General features: G+C 40.9%; 1 protein-coding gene across 20 annotated transcripts in view; it reads right to left on the bottom strand.

Moving 5' to 3' along the window:
- Nucleotides 1-18,639, bottom strand: part of ICA1 (islet cell autoantigen 1) — a 149,431-nt gene that overhangs the window by 25,479 nt on the left and 105,313 nt on the right. For all 20 annotated transcript variants that reach the window (XM_033420438.2, XM_033420430.2, XM_033420435.2 and 17 more), the window contains 4 exons: nt 17,492-17,617; nt 16,204-16,302; nt 2,924-3,021; nt 606-658 (listed from right to left, as the gene is read on the bottom strand). In XM_033420438.2, the coding sequence (XP_033276329.1) occupies nt 606-658; nt 2,924-3,021; nt 16,204-16,302; nt 17,492-17,617 (376 nt within the window). The remainder of the gene's footprint in view (nt 1-605; nt 659-2,923; nt 3,022-16,203; nt 16,303-17,491; nt 17,618-18,639) is intronic.

The following is an 18,639-nucleotide window of genomic DNA, read 5'->3' on the forward strand; positions in this document are numbered from 1 at the left end:
AATAGCAGAAGGCAGGAATAGCTGACAAGCCCTTCAAAGCACACTGTCTGGTCCACCAGTGCTCTGATCCCTCTTCCGACCACACGAGGGTCAGTACGCCAGAGGGATCTGGTGCCACTCAGTACTGAGCAGGCCCAGGAACCACCTGGAAGAGCAGTGTCTGAGCTCTCCCATCTGTTCCCAACCATGACCAATACACACCCCATGACACAGCCAAAATCGAACTCCCCGATGTCATCATGTAATCTCTTTGCAACCATCTCTACAGCCCAAATGGCAGTTACAACTCGTAATGGTAATAGCAGAAATGTTATCACCTGTGGTAAAAGAAATAGTATCAATAGTGATGCTCCCCTGACAGGCTGCTGCTGAAATGACTAACGATGCTGTTTTCTAGTTCAAAATATACAACCTCTCTCAATAACGCTATAGGGTCAACAGCACTGATATTTGAAAATTTAAAACTTAAATGATAGGAAGCAAATTAATATAGAATTTTCTCAATTGGAAAAAAAGGTCTAGAAGAAGTTTACCGAAAAAGAAAATGAGCTGGCTGTTGTGCAGCAGTATTTCAGAAGCAATTCTAAATAAAAATCGAAACTTACTCTTAAAACTAGAGGATTCCTTGTGCTGGTTTTCATCCTCTAATGAAATTAACCTTAAAATTAAAAAACAAAGTTTAGTAATGTTGTTCTGAAAATGTTATACTTATGATAGAGCCAGATTTTCTTTACAATATCTATTACTGTACATACACACACACACACAATATGAACATACAGTCATTTACATGCTATATATTTTTGGAAGAAGAAATAAATTTGCTGGCTTTCTTCTGTCCCTGTACTAAAACTGGTTAGTAGTATCTTAACGTCTGAATTTAGTTTCATGCCAAGGCACATATTCTGTAAATATCTAGGTGGGCAGTTATGTATAACAAAGATAGATACTTACAGTTATCACTTTAAAAACATAGTTAAAAAACTGATGGACAAGCAGGTGTTTATTCTGATTCGTGGTGTTACAGGAGAGGATACCTCAGGAGGTTAGCTAAATTACATAAGGCTGAAAGCAGGATCATTCTCAAATCCACAAGACTGTTGCCTACTGAACTCTCACTATTCATGGGTAAGATGATGGCGCAGATACATCACCACCCTGAGATTCAGCTGGTGCCTCTGAATCCCCCTCCTAGCGAAGTGGTTCACTTTACCTGCCATTTCTGAACAAAATTCTTATTAAATTTCATTGTCATTTAAACTAGTTACTTTTATACTTTTTGAGCTTTAAAAAAGGAAGTACTAAAAATAATGAAGAAATATGAAATTAATTAAAACTAACCACCCAAAACTAATCTTCGGTGGTTCCTCTCTAAGTAAAAGTTAATGCTTTACTTTGATTGCAGTAACATATATGGTGAAAAAAAGGCACCAGAACTCACTCCAGGCCCTGTCTCTTACTATACTAGGGGCCATGGGCAGTCCCTTAACCTCTCTGAGCCCCACTTCCATCATTAACACAACAGGGAAATGCCTATGTTAATTACATGGAGGGTCATCATGAGAATGAGTTGAGATAACATGAATAAAGCACCTGGCATTGTGTTTCATACACAGTAGGTGCTCACTAAATGGTAGCTAGCATCACCATTACTAACAGTAATAGGTTAAATTGCTTCCCCCTCAAATAGTCAATTGTACTAGATTCAGAGCACATTCTATAGCTGTTCCTACAGTGAAAAACTGTCTTTGTTCTGCACTAAAGAAATTTTCTAGTATTTGCTTTAAAATTAAAGAAGGCGGGCTTCCCTGGTGGCGCAGTGGTGAGTCCGCCTGCCGATGCAGGGGACACGGGTTCGTGCCCCGGTCCGGGGAGTATCCCATGTGCCGCAGAGCGGCTGGGCCCGTGAGCCATGGCCGCTGAGCCTGCGCGTTCGGAGCCTATGCTCCGCAACGGGAGAGGCCACAACAGTGAGAGGCCCGCGTACCGCAAAAAAATAAAAAAATAAATAAAATTAAAGAAGGCTACTCTTGGTGGTAAATACTTCCGTCAGACAAAAAAGATATTTAAAACCTGATTTAGAAACACAGTAAAAATGTAAACCTGTTTTAGCACAAGATTGTCATCTAAACTTTTTTGTGTGGAAGAACAAATGGAGGCAAGGTAATCTACTAGGTTAGCCAGCTCAAGATTAACCCCATTCCCACGGGCTATGACATCTCAACAGAAAAAGACATAGGTTCACATGTAAACCTCCTCCTTGCTGTATGAGTTGAGGAATCATGCAGCATATATGTTGATAAGTTCATCTCAGTGTTTAAAAATGACTGGAGGAGGCTTCTCTGTAAAGAGGCAAGAAATGATGATGGAGAGTCACTTCCTGCGCTCAAAGCTGCTCTCCGCTTCACAGAGGAGGAAACAGAAAGTCTGCACGTAGAAACAAAATGTCAAGACCCAACACTTGTGTATCATGACACCTGAGTACTACATGTGTTGTGAGGTAAGCTAATAAGTTATTTCCTTCTATGAGAGAAAAGCCGGGGATTTCCTATCTAGGACAGGATCTTGTAACTGATGGTGACAAAAGGAATAGATGGGGTGCAGAAATCCCAGAGAGCAGGAAGCTGGGTCTGAGGCCAGGGAGTACTGGGGACCTTTGCCCTCTCTTGCCCCAGTCAACTCCTCACAAGTTGCCCTTCCTAAGACCCCAGAAAGGGGTCTCTTCTTGGGATAAGTGAGTCCCGGCCTAGCAGGAATATGTGAGGGAAGGAGTTTGGCCTCAATTTTAGTACATCTACTCAGAGAAGTGAGGAAGTAAAGCAGTCACCCTGTGTCAGAAACCCTGGCAGACTCGGTCTGCGAGGATGGCGGTGGCCTTACCTGTGGGAAGAAAGGTTTGCCAAGAGAAGGAGCCGTGACTTACTGACTTGGTTCCTCCACTGAGGCCTCTGCACTTTCCTGCTGGGCAATCTTCTTCCTTTCTTCTTTCTCAAGCAGCTTTTTCATAGGGTCTTGTAAGCTCTTGATCAGGATAATAGGAAAGAAAACAAAAGAAAATGAAAGGTCAATTAAAAACTCAACTGCCACTGGTCCCAGTAATCAAACCCTGAATTAGAGGTTTGGGGAGGTAACCTTGAACCAAACAAGTGGACAGAAATGAAATGTTGGATGTTCTCAGACCTATCCAAGAAATACTAGCTTATAAAGGAGAGTTGTTTTGCCACTAGATTTATGTTTTTCCCTTTTGTGATAAGTTATTCAAAAGAAGGCCTTTTGGCTATTGCTAACTTTATGTTCCATCTTTAACATGCAGCTAAGATAAACATTCTGTTCTGCTTGCAGCCCACACACTGACAGAGTAGAAGCTTTCTCTCCCCCAAAGATGAGACAATTTTATTTTTAATTTTGTTTGCTATTTTGCAATATAAAACAGCTTATTTTTTAAAAAAACAAGAGGAAACAAACCCTTTTTTTTTCAGACCCAAAATAGTGACTTAACAAATTCTGACAAGTTAACTCCCACGAGTGGACAGAGCAGGTGCGTCCAAATCTTTGTAGGTTAAAAACAGGTGAGAGTCTTTTTTGGGCACATAATTCCTTTGAGCGACTGTTCTTACAGTTTATTAAATATTTAAGGAAAGGTGTTTTTTTTTTTTTTAAAAAGCAAAAAGTGCCAAGGAACTGTACACCAGTGACAAAGCCTGAAAAAGCAAAACATCCCTGTAACAACTGAATAATGAGTTATATACAAAGATCTCCATTTCTGGCCTAATTATAATACAAACAAAAAAGAAATATCTCAAGATACTTATCCTGCTTATATTCTCAGAACTATTAAAGTCCTCATCCTTTGGGTCTTCACCTCTCTGTTCCTGTCTCCTTCCCATTCCTCACTTTTCTAGTATGACACACACACAGAGGAGGCAATAACTTTTCATATGCCAACTCGGACTGATTACTGAGGGCTGACCAGAGGGCTGGTTGAAGATGGTCTGAAGGCTGAGTCTTGGCAGAGTGGAGCTGTGATTGGTTTTGGTGTCTGCCATGGACACTAGATGGACACTGGTGTCACTCTTCCTGCTAGAATAATTTTCCTATAACACCCAGGCCATCACATTACCCTTTTTCTCAAGAACCCATTGTAGTTTCTTATTTCCTTCCATTTCTAGTCTAAACTTCTCTGACCAATTTTAAAGATCTTCTAAAATGTGACCCTATCCTACTCTTCCAGATGCATTCCCACTAACCTCACATGTCCTTCCGTTCAATTAGGCTTCTCTCCTCACGGTCTCCTGTGTGCTAGTTGCTCCCTTCCTATCTTTGCTCATTCTGCTGCTTTAACCTAAAAAGCTCTCTCTACCTATCTGTCTGTCCTCAAAGTCCTATCAGTCTCTGCAAAGTCCAGACCAGTTACTACCATTTTTCATAAAGCGTCATTCACTGAGCATGCCAAATTCAAGAACGTCCTTCCATCTCCTAACTGCACTTACAGTTTTATTAGTATTTCATTATGCATATCCTGTATTATGTTTTGTCTTTTAAAAATATTTTTTTAATTAGAAAAGTAATAAAACCACATGTAGAATGTTTGGGAAGTAAAAAAGGAAAAATTACTCGTAATTCCATTTCCCTAAAATAGTTATTATTTTTATAATATTTCCTTTCTGTTTTTTTCTTACTCATACGACTTATACAATTGGAATGCTTGTTTGTATAGTAGATATTTTTATAGAGCATAGATGCCCTCTTAACCAATTTAATGTATGTAGATATTTCATAATTAAAACAATTTGAGTGCAGAATATAAAGAAGATTTTATATATCTTAAACATTTAATATTGAATTAAAAAATATAAATGTTTAATTTATATTGCCAATATTCTAAGGTAGGGCTAAATGTTCTCTTTGAATGTATGTCCCCTGATTAGGATTCTGACGCATTTTCTTGCTTAAACCACATCCATAAGGCACTGCCATAGTTTTTAATGATTCCCTATTTCTGGACATTTAGATTAGTACACTCAGTCAGTGAATAGTGTTTGAGCACATCCCAAGGCCAGGGGCTGTTTCGGGTGCTGGGGATACATGGTGCACAAGACAGACAAAATCATAAGCTAGTGATGGATCCAGGCAGAGAACTGATATAGGGGGATAGAAAGTGACTGGGTCATAAGGTAGCAGGTAGCAGGAATGTCCTCTCTTAGAAGTGATATTTCAACTCAGAGCTAAATGGCAGGAAGGAGCCATCCACGTGCAGCTCAGGAGAACCACGGGCCCCAGGTGCAAAGGCCTAGCGGTAGGAACAGCTTGGCTTGTTTTGGCTGTAGAGTAGTGGGTAACAGGACAAGTCTCATGAGACTGGGATAAAGAGGTCAACAGGGGTCACACAGGGAGAACGTTCCTTTACCCACATTCCTCAATACTTAACATTTTGCCCCCATTAGTTTCCTTATACTCTTTTGCTCTTTCTGTCTCTCTACTGCATGACAACTAAATGGACTCTATGATCCTTGGCTGGAGGGGGAAATGCTATGAAGGACAGCATTGGAACAAATGAAGCAATTGGAATATGGACCATAGTCTTGGTGTTCTTCATATATGTGTGTGTGTGTGTGTGTGTGTGTGTGTGTGTGTGTGTGTGTGTGTGTACACCCAAAGGCATCTGGTAAAAGCTGGGCACGTGTGTGTGTGTGTGTGTGTGCATTTTGGAAATGTGCAACCACAAGGAGTAGTTGAACAGATGTCAAGGACTTACTCTTTTCAACTGAGCTGCCAATCACGGCACTCACACACACACTCATACACACCCCACTTCCAGCAGTTTTATTCTCTAAAGAGTGGTCCAGCCCTGGTCAAAGTGAAGCCAGGAGAATTTCCAGAGAAGGCTCCGCCGGCTCCAAGTCTTGCTTTTAGATTCTGTGACGCTTCGCTCAGGCCTCCTGGTTTGCTCAGTTATCTTCTCTCTGCATTTCCTTTGTATCAATCAGCAGTGGCAGGGCCAGGACAGCTGCTCTCAGCCGGCCATGTCTAGCTGCCACAGTGCTCGCCTAAGCCCCTGAGATGCCCTTGACAGCTCCATGGTTATCATCCCTTCTGTCTCTAGCCTGACCTCCCCTCAGAACCACACTCCAGCAGCTCTCAGACAACCCCTTTGTGATGTAAACCACTTATTCCTTCTTTTCAACCCCTGCTCCTGTTGGGCCATTAGCAGGCACTCAATTGTTGGCCCCCTGTCACCACCATCACGGTTAAGTCACTATTGTGCTTCACCAACAGAATGGCTGCAGTTCCAATTGCTACTTTATTATTAATAATTCCTGTGACAATCACTCCTTCCTTCCTTCTATTACCATTGTCCTTAAAACAATTTTGTTGTTGCCACTCAACAGAGGTGCTGTGTATGCACCTGTTGGTTGATAAATTAATGTACATATGGTTAAACTGCAAAAATTAGAGCTCTTTAGCTAAGAAATTCAAAGGCTAGGGGAATAATGTGAAAAGGCTTATAAAATCATAAGCAAAATTAATACTGAGCACATGGGCTTGTTTATTAAATATTAGAATTTTGAACTAAGGGGACCCGTGTGTGTGTGTATCTTTACTGAGATATAATTCACATACCACAGAATTCACTCATTTAAAGTGTACAATTCAATGGTTTACAATATAGTCACAGTTGTGTGATCATTAACACAATCAATTTTAGAACATTTTCAGAAGGCGTCTCTTGAAGGAAGAGAGAGTTTTAGATCAAACTAAGCTATATGTTCCTCTACAGAGCAAGGGAAAAAACCCTGCAACACCACATATGGAACTTGTTTCTTACAAAAGATGGTACACATTGAAGATATAAAGAGGCTTAGAGGAACTCTGAAACATTATGGAGGACAAATCATGTCTGCTTTCCTCCTTCAAAATCAGTTCCCGGGTGTGACTGTCAGATACAGGATATTCTACATGGTGAATCACGACGTTTTCCAAGGTTTGATTATAAAGGCCCAACTGGGGGCAGGCGGGTAGAGGTGAATTCTTCAGATTAAAGTCCAAAACTCAGCTGAAAACGCTTAACCCTGTAGCATCCTTAAAAGTCAGAGGTGACAGCATCTTCTGTGTGACGTGAACATCTGCTCAGGCAAAATGAATCTAAGACGCCTGGCTGACTGTGCAGACAAGGCAGCCATCAGATGGAAGTAGTTTGAATCACTGGCTGATGGAAGCCATGTTCAAATCCATGTCCAGAAATAAAACGTCAAAGCATTCTGTTTCTAAACCCCAAACCTTCTAGGCCCTTCATTAAAATTGCTTGGGAAAATCACTATGAATTAGAAGCAATACAACATCATATAAGACTGAAAGGTTCTCTGTGAAGGAGGGAATGTTTTTAGACCAAGTAACCTTTCTCTGTTAAGGCTGCACTGACATGCTAATAGTTTCCATCAATGCTTAAATGGTTTCAGGAAGCACACACACAATATGTAAGATCAGCGTGACAGAGGAAACTTACAGACCGAGCTTGCAAAAGTGTCTTAGAAAGGAAACAGCTTAATATAATAAAGGGAGTTACTACTTCCTGTATTAGGAAAATAAAAGCAACAGCAACATTCATCTGAATGAAAGCAAAACTACTCAGCAAAACAAATTTCACAGGCAAAAGAACAGCAATCAGCCCTCATCTAACGACCTAAATTTAATGTTTAACTTTGACAACTGGGTAACGTTTCCTCTAATCTTTATTACTTTTAATTTTCTTAGGCTACTTCCCATTAATTACATGATATGTATATAAAGGTGCCAAATAATTGTTTATAAAAGGAAATAAAAGTGCTCAAAATAGCACGGCATGGTTAAAAGATGCTGAACTCAGTTGGGTTTGTGTATATTTGTGATTGTATAATTAGTAGCACATGAGGAATAAAAAGCAGAGGCCATGATGATGTGTATGAGCCACATAATTTATGGACATTTAGCTCACATGTCCTCCCCACCCATGCAGCTATAAATTTATAAAGGCACTGTACAAGGAACACAAATTAATCTAGGACCAGAAGGTACTCTTGAATTCTACTGTAGAACAAAAAAGTTAAACAGTAAAACTACAGAAAAATAAACACAATCTATTCTTTAAAATAAGATGGAGACTTCCCTGGTGGTGCAGTGGTTAAGAATTCGACTCCCAATGCAGGGGATGCGGCTTCGATCCCTGGTCAGGGAACTAGATCCTACACGCATGCCGCAACTATGAATTCGCATGCCACAACTAAGACCCGGCACAACCAAAAAAAAAAAAAAAAAAGATGGAAAATTAGTACTGGGAAGGCATCATAGTGTACTAGAAAGAGATGGACTTCGGAAATAGTTCACGTACTGCTGTGCCCTGGTAAAGGGTCTTCACCCCCCGGGAGCCTCTCTTTACCCATCAGAACAAAGGAGACAAGTAAACCATCCTTGGGACATTGTGAGGATTAACTGAGATAATGTCTTTGCAGAGTACCAAGCTCATAGTAAGCACTCAAAACGTGCTTTCTTATCAATGACTTTTAAAGATCTAAAAGGAATTAGATGTCTTAAGGGCTCATTTTGTGTTACGTACCGCATTCCATGTTTCATACATCTCTCAAAACCCAGATAAACACAGTCCTTCCGATTTCCTGACATGGACATGGAGATCAGGGGAGGTGAAGTAATTTGCTTAAGGCCATTCAACCATTAACAAGGAGAAGCAATATTTAAATCCAGGTCTTTACAATTCTACAACTAGTTAAGAAACTGTATTGAAGAGCCAGGCCAAGAATATTTACTGAATTCCCCTTTCATATGAAGTGCCAAGGAGATGGAGGGGGCTTCATTTCAAATTCTAAAGGAAGGGCCATGGTATTCGAAGACTGACATATAAAAGATGCTTTTCGCCTTCAAGCAAATACTTGGAGGATATGGGGAGGGGGAAGGGTGAGCTGTGACAGGGCGAGAGAGAGGCACGGACACATATACACTACCAAACGTAAGGTAGATAGCTAGTGGGAAGCAGCCGCATGGCACAGGGAGATCGGCTTGATGCTTTGTGACCACCTGGAGGGGTGGGATAGGGAGGGTGGGAGGGAGGGAGACGCAAGAGGGAAGAGCTATGGGAACATATGTATAACTGATTCACTTTGTTATAAAGCAGAAACGAACACACCATTGTAAAGCAATTATACCCCAATAAAGATGTTAAAAATAAAAAAATAAATAAAACAGCCAGGACATGGAAAAAAATACTTTAAAGTGCTATTTTTAATTGAAAATTTATAGCTGTACTTTTTTTTTTTTTTTTTTTTTTTTTTTTTTTTTGCGGTACGCGGGCCTGTCACTGCCGTGGCCTCTCCCGCTGCGGAGCACAGGGTCCGGACGCGCAGGCTCAGCGGCCATGGCTCACGGGCCCAGCCGCTCCGCGGCATGCGGGATCCTCCCGGACCGGGGCACGAACCCGTGTCCCCTGCATCGGCAGGCGGACTCCTAACCACTGCGCCACCAGGGAAGCCCTATAGCTGTACTTTTTAAAGGTGGCGATTCTGCTTTCTCTACCCTCCTGCCTCACAGGCAGAACACCACCTGAAAGAAGTGTCACAAGGCAGAGTGAAAGAAGCATAAGCATCCCTGTTTCCAGATCTACCATGTACTGGGCATGTGTCCTTGGGCAAATTACTAGACCTTTCTGAGCTTCAGTTTCCTCATTTGAAACATGGAAACAAGAACAAGTATGCCCACTTCCCCAAGGCTACTTTGAGGATTAACTAAAATATATGCACTTTCTATATGTCAATGCTGAACCTAACGTATTATTCATTATAAGACCCAACCTTGGTACATTAGAGTCCCACGTACCATGACAAATTCTTCTAGACATTATTGCACTTCACCCTTAGCAGAACGCCTAGCATAAAGTAACTACGCACACAATGCTAATATTTTTTCCTTTTCCCTCAAGGAAGAGGTGGAAAATAAGAAGAGGTGGTGAGGAGAGAAGTATCTTACTGTTGTGAACAGGGCCTGGGCTACCAGCTGCCCTGAAGAACCAATGTCAGTCATCAAGGATGAATGGATGACCAGCCACGCTTGGGTGTGTCCCCATCCAATCTGAAATACCTCAGATTTCAGTGGTAGCCACGGTCAGTCTCTCTACCGCTCCTCTCCCAGTGACCTGGATGCAGCCCAGTTTGCTGTTGGCAATGATCTGGCCTGGAGCAGCTTGGGGAAAAACATCATTCTGCTAAATGCTGTGTAAAGTAAAGACACTGAGAAAAAACTTGAAAGTCTAAAAGGATATTCTGGATGTTCACCATGAGTAATTGCCATGTTGGGACTGGCAACTAAAATTGCATTGCAGGGATATTTACCCAATTTTCATAAAAACTATTATGGCTTTATTTTCAAAGCAAGTAACTACAGAGCCATGTGGCTTGTCGGTAAATGTTCAAGTGATTAACTGAGAAATGGGGTGGGTGGAAGAAGGCTGTGAGGCATACGAATTTGAGAAAAACAAAATTTAGAAAGAGATGTTTTTTGAACTGTTAGAACTAAAAGCATTTGAGTCTGCAGAATGATGTTCCATATAACAGTGCTAAGTCCTAGACCCCAGGAGAGAGAGGAGGGAACAGTGGCACATCCATTTCGATGGTTATTTTTGAACATGCACAGTTAGGTTTTCAAATTCAGGTTTCCTTAGAGTTAAAATCTTGGCACAGACCAAGAGCCACTTGCAAAGCCAAAGCGCATTTTTTAGAATTAGCCCTGTTACAGGGGTGGGACACCCTCTTGCTTTTCTGGGGTGCAGGCCGGCCCTGCCCTCTCCTATCCCTGGTGGGAGTGACCTGAGCCCAGACCAGGGTCTGCAGGGCAGAAAGGCTGCCAGAGCGTCTGGGGGAGCAGGGAGGGAGGAGGTCGGGTTTCCCTGGGCAAGGTTAGTGAGACCTCCCATTCCACTGCCATAAAGCCTTGCCTTTGCAAAACTAATAACCTAGGGTGAAAATGGTGCATAAGAAAGTAACTGAAGCTGGGCTCCAGAACCTGACAACCACAGCAAACCCTTCTGTATCGATACCGCCAATGGCTGTCTTCTGGATCCACTAACAGAATGTTTAATAAGTCCATCCCTCCCCCACTCCCCCCCGCCCACGGAGCACCAAGGCTGCCACAGTCACAACCACCACCACCACACGGCTGGGCAGTGACAGAGCTAGACTCAGAGCCAGATCTGGCTGGCTCCAGGGCTTGTGCTCCCACATGCTTTGATTTATCCCATAACCAGAGTCAAAAACCGGCTTTCCTCCCCATGACACTGCAGTGGGGCACATCACAGGACTACACTCAGCTACTGACCACTGCCATTCAATATAGGTCCTCATCTCTTCACAAATACCAGTGCAGAAGGACATGCCTTCCCTTCAACCAGCCCCCAGGGAGCGTGTCCACGTCTTCAAAGGGCCCAATGCTCACTTCTCTACAAAGACATCCAACTCAGCGCATGTGCCAGCACGTCAGATAGGGGAGAAAAGGCCACTGGTACAAACAGAATTTTAGATTTTCCAATGAAAAGTCACTTGACTCCTGAGGGCTATTTTTTTTTTTTTCTTAAAAAAATTTTTTTTCCTGTTGCCTGTTCTGGATATGTGGAGAAATGTGTAAGTAAGTGACATCCTGAAAGGATGAAGCAAACATGACCACATCTGAAGGCTGGTAATTTAAGACAGGTACTGCTTTCCTGTAGACAGCATTTCTTTTAGTTTTCTTCCAAAAAAAAAAAAAAATGTTTTAAACTCTTAGTCTAAATTACTTTCTCTAAAAAAGCTTTCAAGATAGGGCTAGTCACTATCCCCATGACTTGATAATTTCTACCATGTAAAAGACATTCCCGAATGATGTGGAATCAGTATAAAATTAACACACTAATGATAATTCATGCAAAATTATATGTTAGTAGCATTGTAATGAACCAATAAATATTTATTGCTTGAAAATATGAGATTAGGGAATTGCTTCTTTTATGGGAAACCACTCAAAAGATAGTCTTTCAACTTTCAACTTGAGCTGTTACAATTATTAGATTAACAATTTTTTTGTTAACTTTAAATTTCAAGGCTAAATTTTCCACAAAGTTAAAATGCTACAAAAATGTATTTATCATGAAATTAGAATGATGAAGGAATATGTCAATAAATGTAGAATCAATATAGTCAGGCCTGAATAAAAATGTAATAGCTGTTGTCACATAAAATAGTACCACAAAATATTCCTAAAATGTCAAAATCGTCACTTGGAAAAATTTCAAGTTGTGTGAGGTGAAGACTCAATTCACTTTTATAATAAAAATATTATACAAGAAAGAATTACACATATTTTCTAGAGAAAGGCTCATTAGAAATAAAACGAACTTCTGGGACACGAGTTACATCTCTGTAATTCTGCAGCAAAAGACTCTTCCCTCCAAACAGGATGCACTGAGTGTTTAACACATTAATTACCATCCTTCATCAAGCATAAAACTAACAGTCAGGAAATACAGCTGCAATAGCACAATTATCAACACACTCAGACTACGCCCCACAGCAGAGAAAGCAAATGGGTTGCTTTTCATTAACAGAGCTTGGCACACCTCCCCAAAGACAATGTTTTCTTTCCAGCCAGCATCCCAAAAGGCATTTAAGGGGCTATTTGCTTAGGTAAATCCAAAGAACAAGTAAACCATGAAAATATTTAATTAAATTTCAAAATATTCATTATTGATATACAGTGCCACTCATATATATACATATGTGTGTACACATATGTATACCTATATGTATTGAAAGATGATTTGATCAAGCCAAAATCTTTTATATAAAAGGCTTGTATTTTTAAAACATTATTAGTGCAAGGGGGTTGGTAAGTAAGGTTATAGTCCATGCTTGACTGTGATACATAAGGTATTCATGGTTTTCGTTCTCATAGTTTGTGGCATACAGTATGATATGCAATGCGCCTCCATCTGTGCAGTAATGGGCTGGGTGATAACAGTGTTCTATGACACGGGTTTGAGTCCATATAAAGAAAGTAATTAGCTACTAGCTTCAGATTCTAATATAACATGTCATCACTGAAAGCCTAGATGAATAGCATTCTAAAGAGATAATAAAAGCATAGTTTATTTGGTTTACTTCTGGACACTTAACATCCTTAATATTATTATAATCTTATTACACCTTAACAGATGTATTATTACTCCTACCGAATTTATATTACAATTGAACTATAAACTGTTCCTTAAACCATAATTTAAGGAAGGCTTGGGGGATGTAAAAGGCAATCGGTAGGGGCTTCCCTGGTGGCGCAGTGGTTGAGAGTCCGCCTGCCGATGCAGGGGACACGGGTTCGTGCCCTGGTCCGGGAAGATCCCACATGCTGCGGAGCGGCTGGGCCCGTGAGCCATGGCCGCTGGGCCTGCGCATCCGGAGCCTGTGCTCTGCAACGGGAGAGGCCACAACAGTGAGAGGCCCGCGTACCAAAAAAAAAAAAAAAGGCAGTGGGTAATCATCTGCCCAAAATATTTGGAATTATATCTGAAGCACTGCCATCAAACTTTCACTAAATTCCCTGCCCAGAAAGCCTCTAGCATAATCAGCTTGGTCCTCTCTGCAGGAAAGATATCACAGCAAAATTTAAGGAGTCATATTTTCTTCAGCACAGAAGGCCAGGGATACACATAGGATTCTTCTATGCTTGTGGCACAACTTCCATTTCATGATTTTATACTGTACTTTATATGCAATTAACTCAAATCTGAACCTCTTTAAAACTGTATCTGAGATAGGCATTATCTCATCTTCCATTTGGCCAACTTGTGTTATGTACAGTTGTCTTTCAAATGACTGATAACCTTTGTATTCCTTATAATATAAACTCTGACACACATTTATGCCCTAAAACCTAACACTTGCTGCCTTACCAAAGGTTAATCCATGGGATTCTGCTCAGGCCTGTGTAAGAAATGTGAGTAGTGTGAGTTATAATAATTTTAATCAATCTGCCTTGGTCGGGATAGCTGCTTCCTAAGGCGCCGAAAGCAGCAGTAAATCACAGAGAAGGCATGCAGTCCTTACCAACAGCTGTAACATAGCCAGTGTGATAAGGAAGGCTGCGGGTTCGCTGTGTGCGGAACATCTGGCTGGACCAAGGACGATGCACAAGAAATAAAAGGTCCGTCCCCTCAAGTGCCTATAGTTCAACTGTTTACACTATGCAGCATGTCAGCAAGCACCAGTGAAAGAGTAAGTGACCAGCTGACAAGGGGATCAGGAAAAACAAACTCGATGGCCAGGGGATCTGTCTGGGGTCAGGTCAGGTACATAACAAGGTGAGGGGACTGTCTTGCGTTCCTCTTGGGACCTCCAATTAAAGGGTCACGGCCTTAAAGTGTTTCTGTCTTAGTACTTTTGTAGATGCAGTGACATTATAAGCATCTCAAAATCAAAGAGGTGTTTTAAGGCAAAAGAAAAAAGAAAAATCTTCTTAATGTTTTGTCAAGCAAAGTGACGAGACCTACTTACAAACTGCCTGAAAAATTAAAAGGAAGGTAATTTCAAGGTGAAGTTTAACTAGTTCTTTCCTAGTCTCTTCCTTTCAGAGATACAACCTGGCAACAAAGCACCCTGTGTTCTGTCACCATTCTGAAAATCCTTTTAGAACCCCAATCCCTTCCATATCTCGATATGTATTCACCTTCCGCAACCATTACAGAGCAAAGTGATTCCACCTTCAGTTGTAATACTGAGAACCTGACATTTTGCATGTATTCCTTTTGGGTTGAGAAATCATTGAGTTTAATGTTGCTTCTTCAATTAGAAAATATGACTGCAGTGTTAGGAAAAAATCATATTCTATATTGGATGGTACTCACAGAATAAAATGATATTTGTTAGAAGTAAGGGAAGAAAGAAAAATGTCTTCTTAAGTGAGTATATTTTAAGTTAATAAGTAAAAAGTAATAAAGTGTACTAGACTTGCACAATTTTCTCTTTGGCAACGTCAAACAAGTATTTTAAAGGAGGAGGGCCAATCATTAGGCTCAAGTTCACCACAATTCATCTCCCAGTAACAAGTACCAAGGTTAAACCTGTGTTTTTGGATGGCTGTGGCTTATTGTTGTATTGAATACTGATGTGGTAAAAAAGACCCTACTAGGGGGCATAATTCTCTCTTTGACATTTAGAGTCTGTTATAATAATGATGCTTGCTTCAACAGACATTGCTGGTGATAGAAACAAACCTTTACTTTTTATGAGATTTTCTAACGGCCTCTCTAGCTCTCATACCTTTTTTTCTTAATGTAATATTTATTTATTTTAATTTTTTTTACATCTTTATTGGAGTATAATTGCTTTACAATGGTGTGTTAGTTTCTGCTTTATAACAAAGTGAATCAGTTATACATATACATATGTTGCCATATCTCTTCCCTCTTGCGTCTCCCTCCCTCCCACCCTCCCTATCCCACCCTTCCAGGCAGTCACAAAGCACCAAGCTGATCTCCCTGTGCTATGCAGCTGCTTCCCACTAGGTATCTATTTTACATTTGGTAATGTATATATGTCCATGCCTCTCTCTCGCTTTGTCACAGCTTACCCTTCTCCCTCCCCATATCCTCAAGTCCATTCTCTAGAAGGTCTGTGTCTTTATTCCCGTCTTACCCCTAGGTTCTTCATGACATTTTTTTTCCTTAAATTTCATATATATGTGTTAGCATATGGTATTTGTCTTTCTCTTTCTGACTTACTTCACTCTGTATGACAGACTCTAGGTCTATCCACCTCATTACAAATAGCTCAATTTCGTTTCTTTTTATGGCTGAGTAATATTCCATTGTATATATGTGCCACATCTTCTTTATCCATTCATCCGATGATGGACACTTAGGTTGTTTCCATCTCCGGGCTATTGTAAATAGAGCTGCAATGAACATTTTGGTACATGACTCTTTTTGCATTATGGTTTTCTCAGGGTATATGCCCAGTAGTGGGATTGCTGGGTCATATGGTAGTTCTATTTTTAGTTTTTTAAGGAACCTCCATACTGTTCTCCACAGTGGCTGTATCAATTTACATTCCCACCAACAGTGCAAGAGGGTTCCCTTTTCTCCACACCCGCTCCAGCATTTATTGTTTCTAGATTTTTGATGATGTCTAGCTCTCATACCTTTAACGTAGTGAATTCATATGGCTGATAACCTTTGAAGCTCTCATGGATGGCTGCCATAGTGTGAGAAGTTTTCTCCCAAAAATGGAGCAGAGTGGTCTGTAAAGAAAGACAGTAAAGCTATTAGCATTTTAAATGCCCAGGTCTAATCAGGGGTCCTAGAGAAAGAAGCGTGCTCATCTGTGGCTTTCAAAGTTGTTTTTTTAAAAAATATTTATTTATTTGGTCATGCTAGGTCTTAGTTGCAGCATGCGAACTCTTAGTTGCAGCATGTGGGATCCTGTTCCCTGACCAGGGATCGAACCTGGGCCCCCTGAATTGGGAGCACGGAGTCTTAACCACTGGACTACCAGGGAAGTCCCCCTCAAGGTTTTCTGAAACACGATTTTTACTTATCTCTGCAGCCTTGTTTCCTACTATGCCCCTACTTACACCCTGTATTTCAGCCAAACTTAATGGCTCCCTGTCCCCCTACAGCTCATGCTGCTCCACCACCTGGGACATTCTCCTCTCCATTCTCTTTGTACTTGTCCCATCTGATCCATCCTCCAAAACCCAGGGCTAGTCATTAACAATGGACTTTTGTGATTCCCTCAATGGATTCCATTTCTCCCTCTTCAAGCCTCCATTGGATTTTGTAGATCTCATTTCACTTAGCACACCCTGTTCTGCCCTTGAGGTAGAGAAAATATAGTCAGACGTTACTGTCTCTGACTTCCTTTCTAAATTTTAAGTTCCTTGAGGACAGGAAATCTGGTTTTATCCACTGTATATTCTCTACAACACCCAGAGTTTGCCTCCCACCCTCAGCTGGTGCTCAATAGTACCGTTGATGGATACGAGTGCCATTCTGAAGGAACTGACAGGCAACGAGGAGACAAAAGCAAGTTCATTAAATTATGGCAACCTGGTGAGGAAGTGACCATGACGTGAGAATTACAGCAACAATGCTAAGGGAGTTCAGAGGAGGCTTACTGAAGGAGGGGACACTCTGGTACCTCAGAGTGTAATTTGGAAAGGCACAAGTGGAGAGGGAGAGCACACAGGCAGAGGGAACCACCTAAATAAATGCAGGGAAGTGGGGAATTACAGTGTATATACAGGGAATAGCTAACATTTGGTTTGATTAACTGTAGGATGCAAAAAAGAGAGATGTGGGAAGTAAATTATGAGAAAGGCAATCTGAACTTCATTATGCCCAAACCATACTTTGGGCTCAAACACCATTTTTCTGTTATCTAAACCTTGTAACATTCTTGGTCCGCTGCATCAAACATCACTTGGTTACCTGGTATGTTGCTAGCATATGAGACAAGAGATTGCATCTGCTCGCTCCCAGAAGATCCACTTTTTGACACACATCCATCTTCAATTTGTCAAAGCTTTTTTTGGCAAGGCGAACTTGTGTTTGCACCTATGAAAGTAAAAGAGAATCTCTGAACCACTCAAACTGTTTGGTTAAAATTTGTCAGTGAGAAAACACCAATAGCGGGATTAACTCTTTCACGTAAGAAAACACCTTTGAAAATTCCAGGCAAGTGAGAAGATGCTACAATATCCATTCTTTACTTCCAAAGGACCTAAACGACAGTACTGTATATCATGATTTTACAGCAGACTTACCATCCTAGTATTTTTCTCAGTCGAATGGTAGAACTCCTCTCCTCTCAAGGCATTCACAAACTGACCATAGTGGGAAGAAGTCTGGAAACACGCAGGGTGGTAAGGGGATAATATTTGCCTTACTGTTTTCCTATGGTTCTTTGAAGCTGAATTCCCCATGTACTCCTCACTCTCCTTCCCCTAATGTTAACATCTTACATAACATGACACATTTGTTAAAAATATGAAATTAACACTGATACAATCCTATTAACTAAACAACAGATGTTATTCAGATTTCACCAGCTTTTCCACTAATGTCCTTTCTTTCTGTTCTGAGATCCAATCTAGGAAATTGTGACACAGCCTAAAAAACTATCCCCACTGATAAACTTTCAACTTTTTATTATTGCATATGTACATCAGCAATCCTCCATCCATCCCTAAGCCATGCAGTAATTCAGGGATGGAGGGAAGGTCAGGAAGATTCAGAAATGTTATTCTACATATTATTTGATAATAATACAGAAAGTTTTAAAATTTAATACAGCTACATTAAAAATAGTGGAATCAAAATTTCCCCTTCCTCTAACCTGAAGCATCACTATATCCTATTTTAACCAGGGAAAGGTAGTCACATGTTAATTTATCTCAGATAATTCATGCAGTTGTAGTTACCAGGTAGGTAACTGGGAGTTGGGAATAATGCTGACTCATTAATGGTAGCTCTTTCATCACAGGATACCTCAGGTGGGTATCTCCAGGGACTCGAGGACAATGTCTACCTTGATCACCATTATATGATAGGCACCTGGCGACCTGGTACAAACCAGG

This window comes from Orcinus orca, chromosome 9 (assembly GCF_937001465.1).
Source record: "Orcinus orca chromosome 9, mOrcOrc1.1, whole genome shotgun sequence".
Taxonomy (NCBI): Eukaryota; Metazoa; Chordata; class Mammalia; order Artiodactyla; family Delphinidae; genus Orcinus; species Orcinus orca.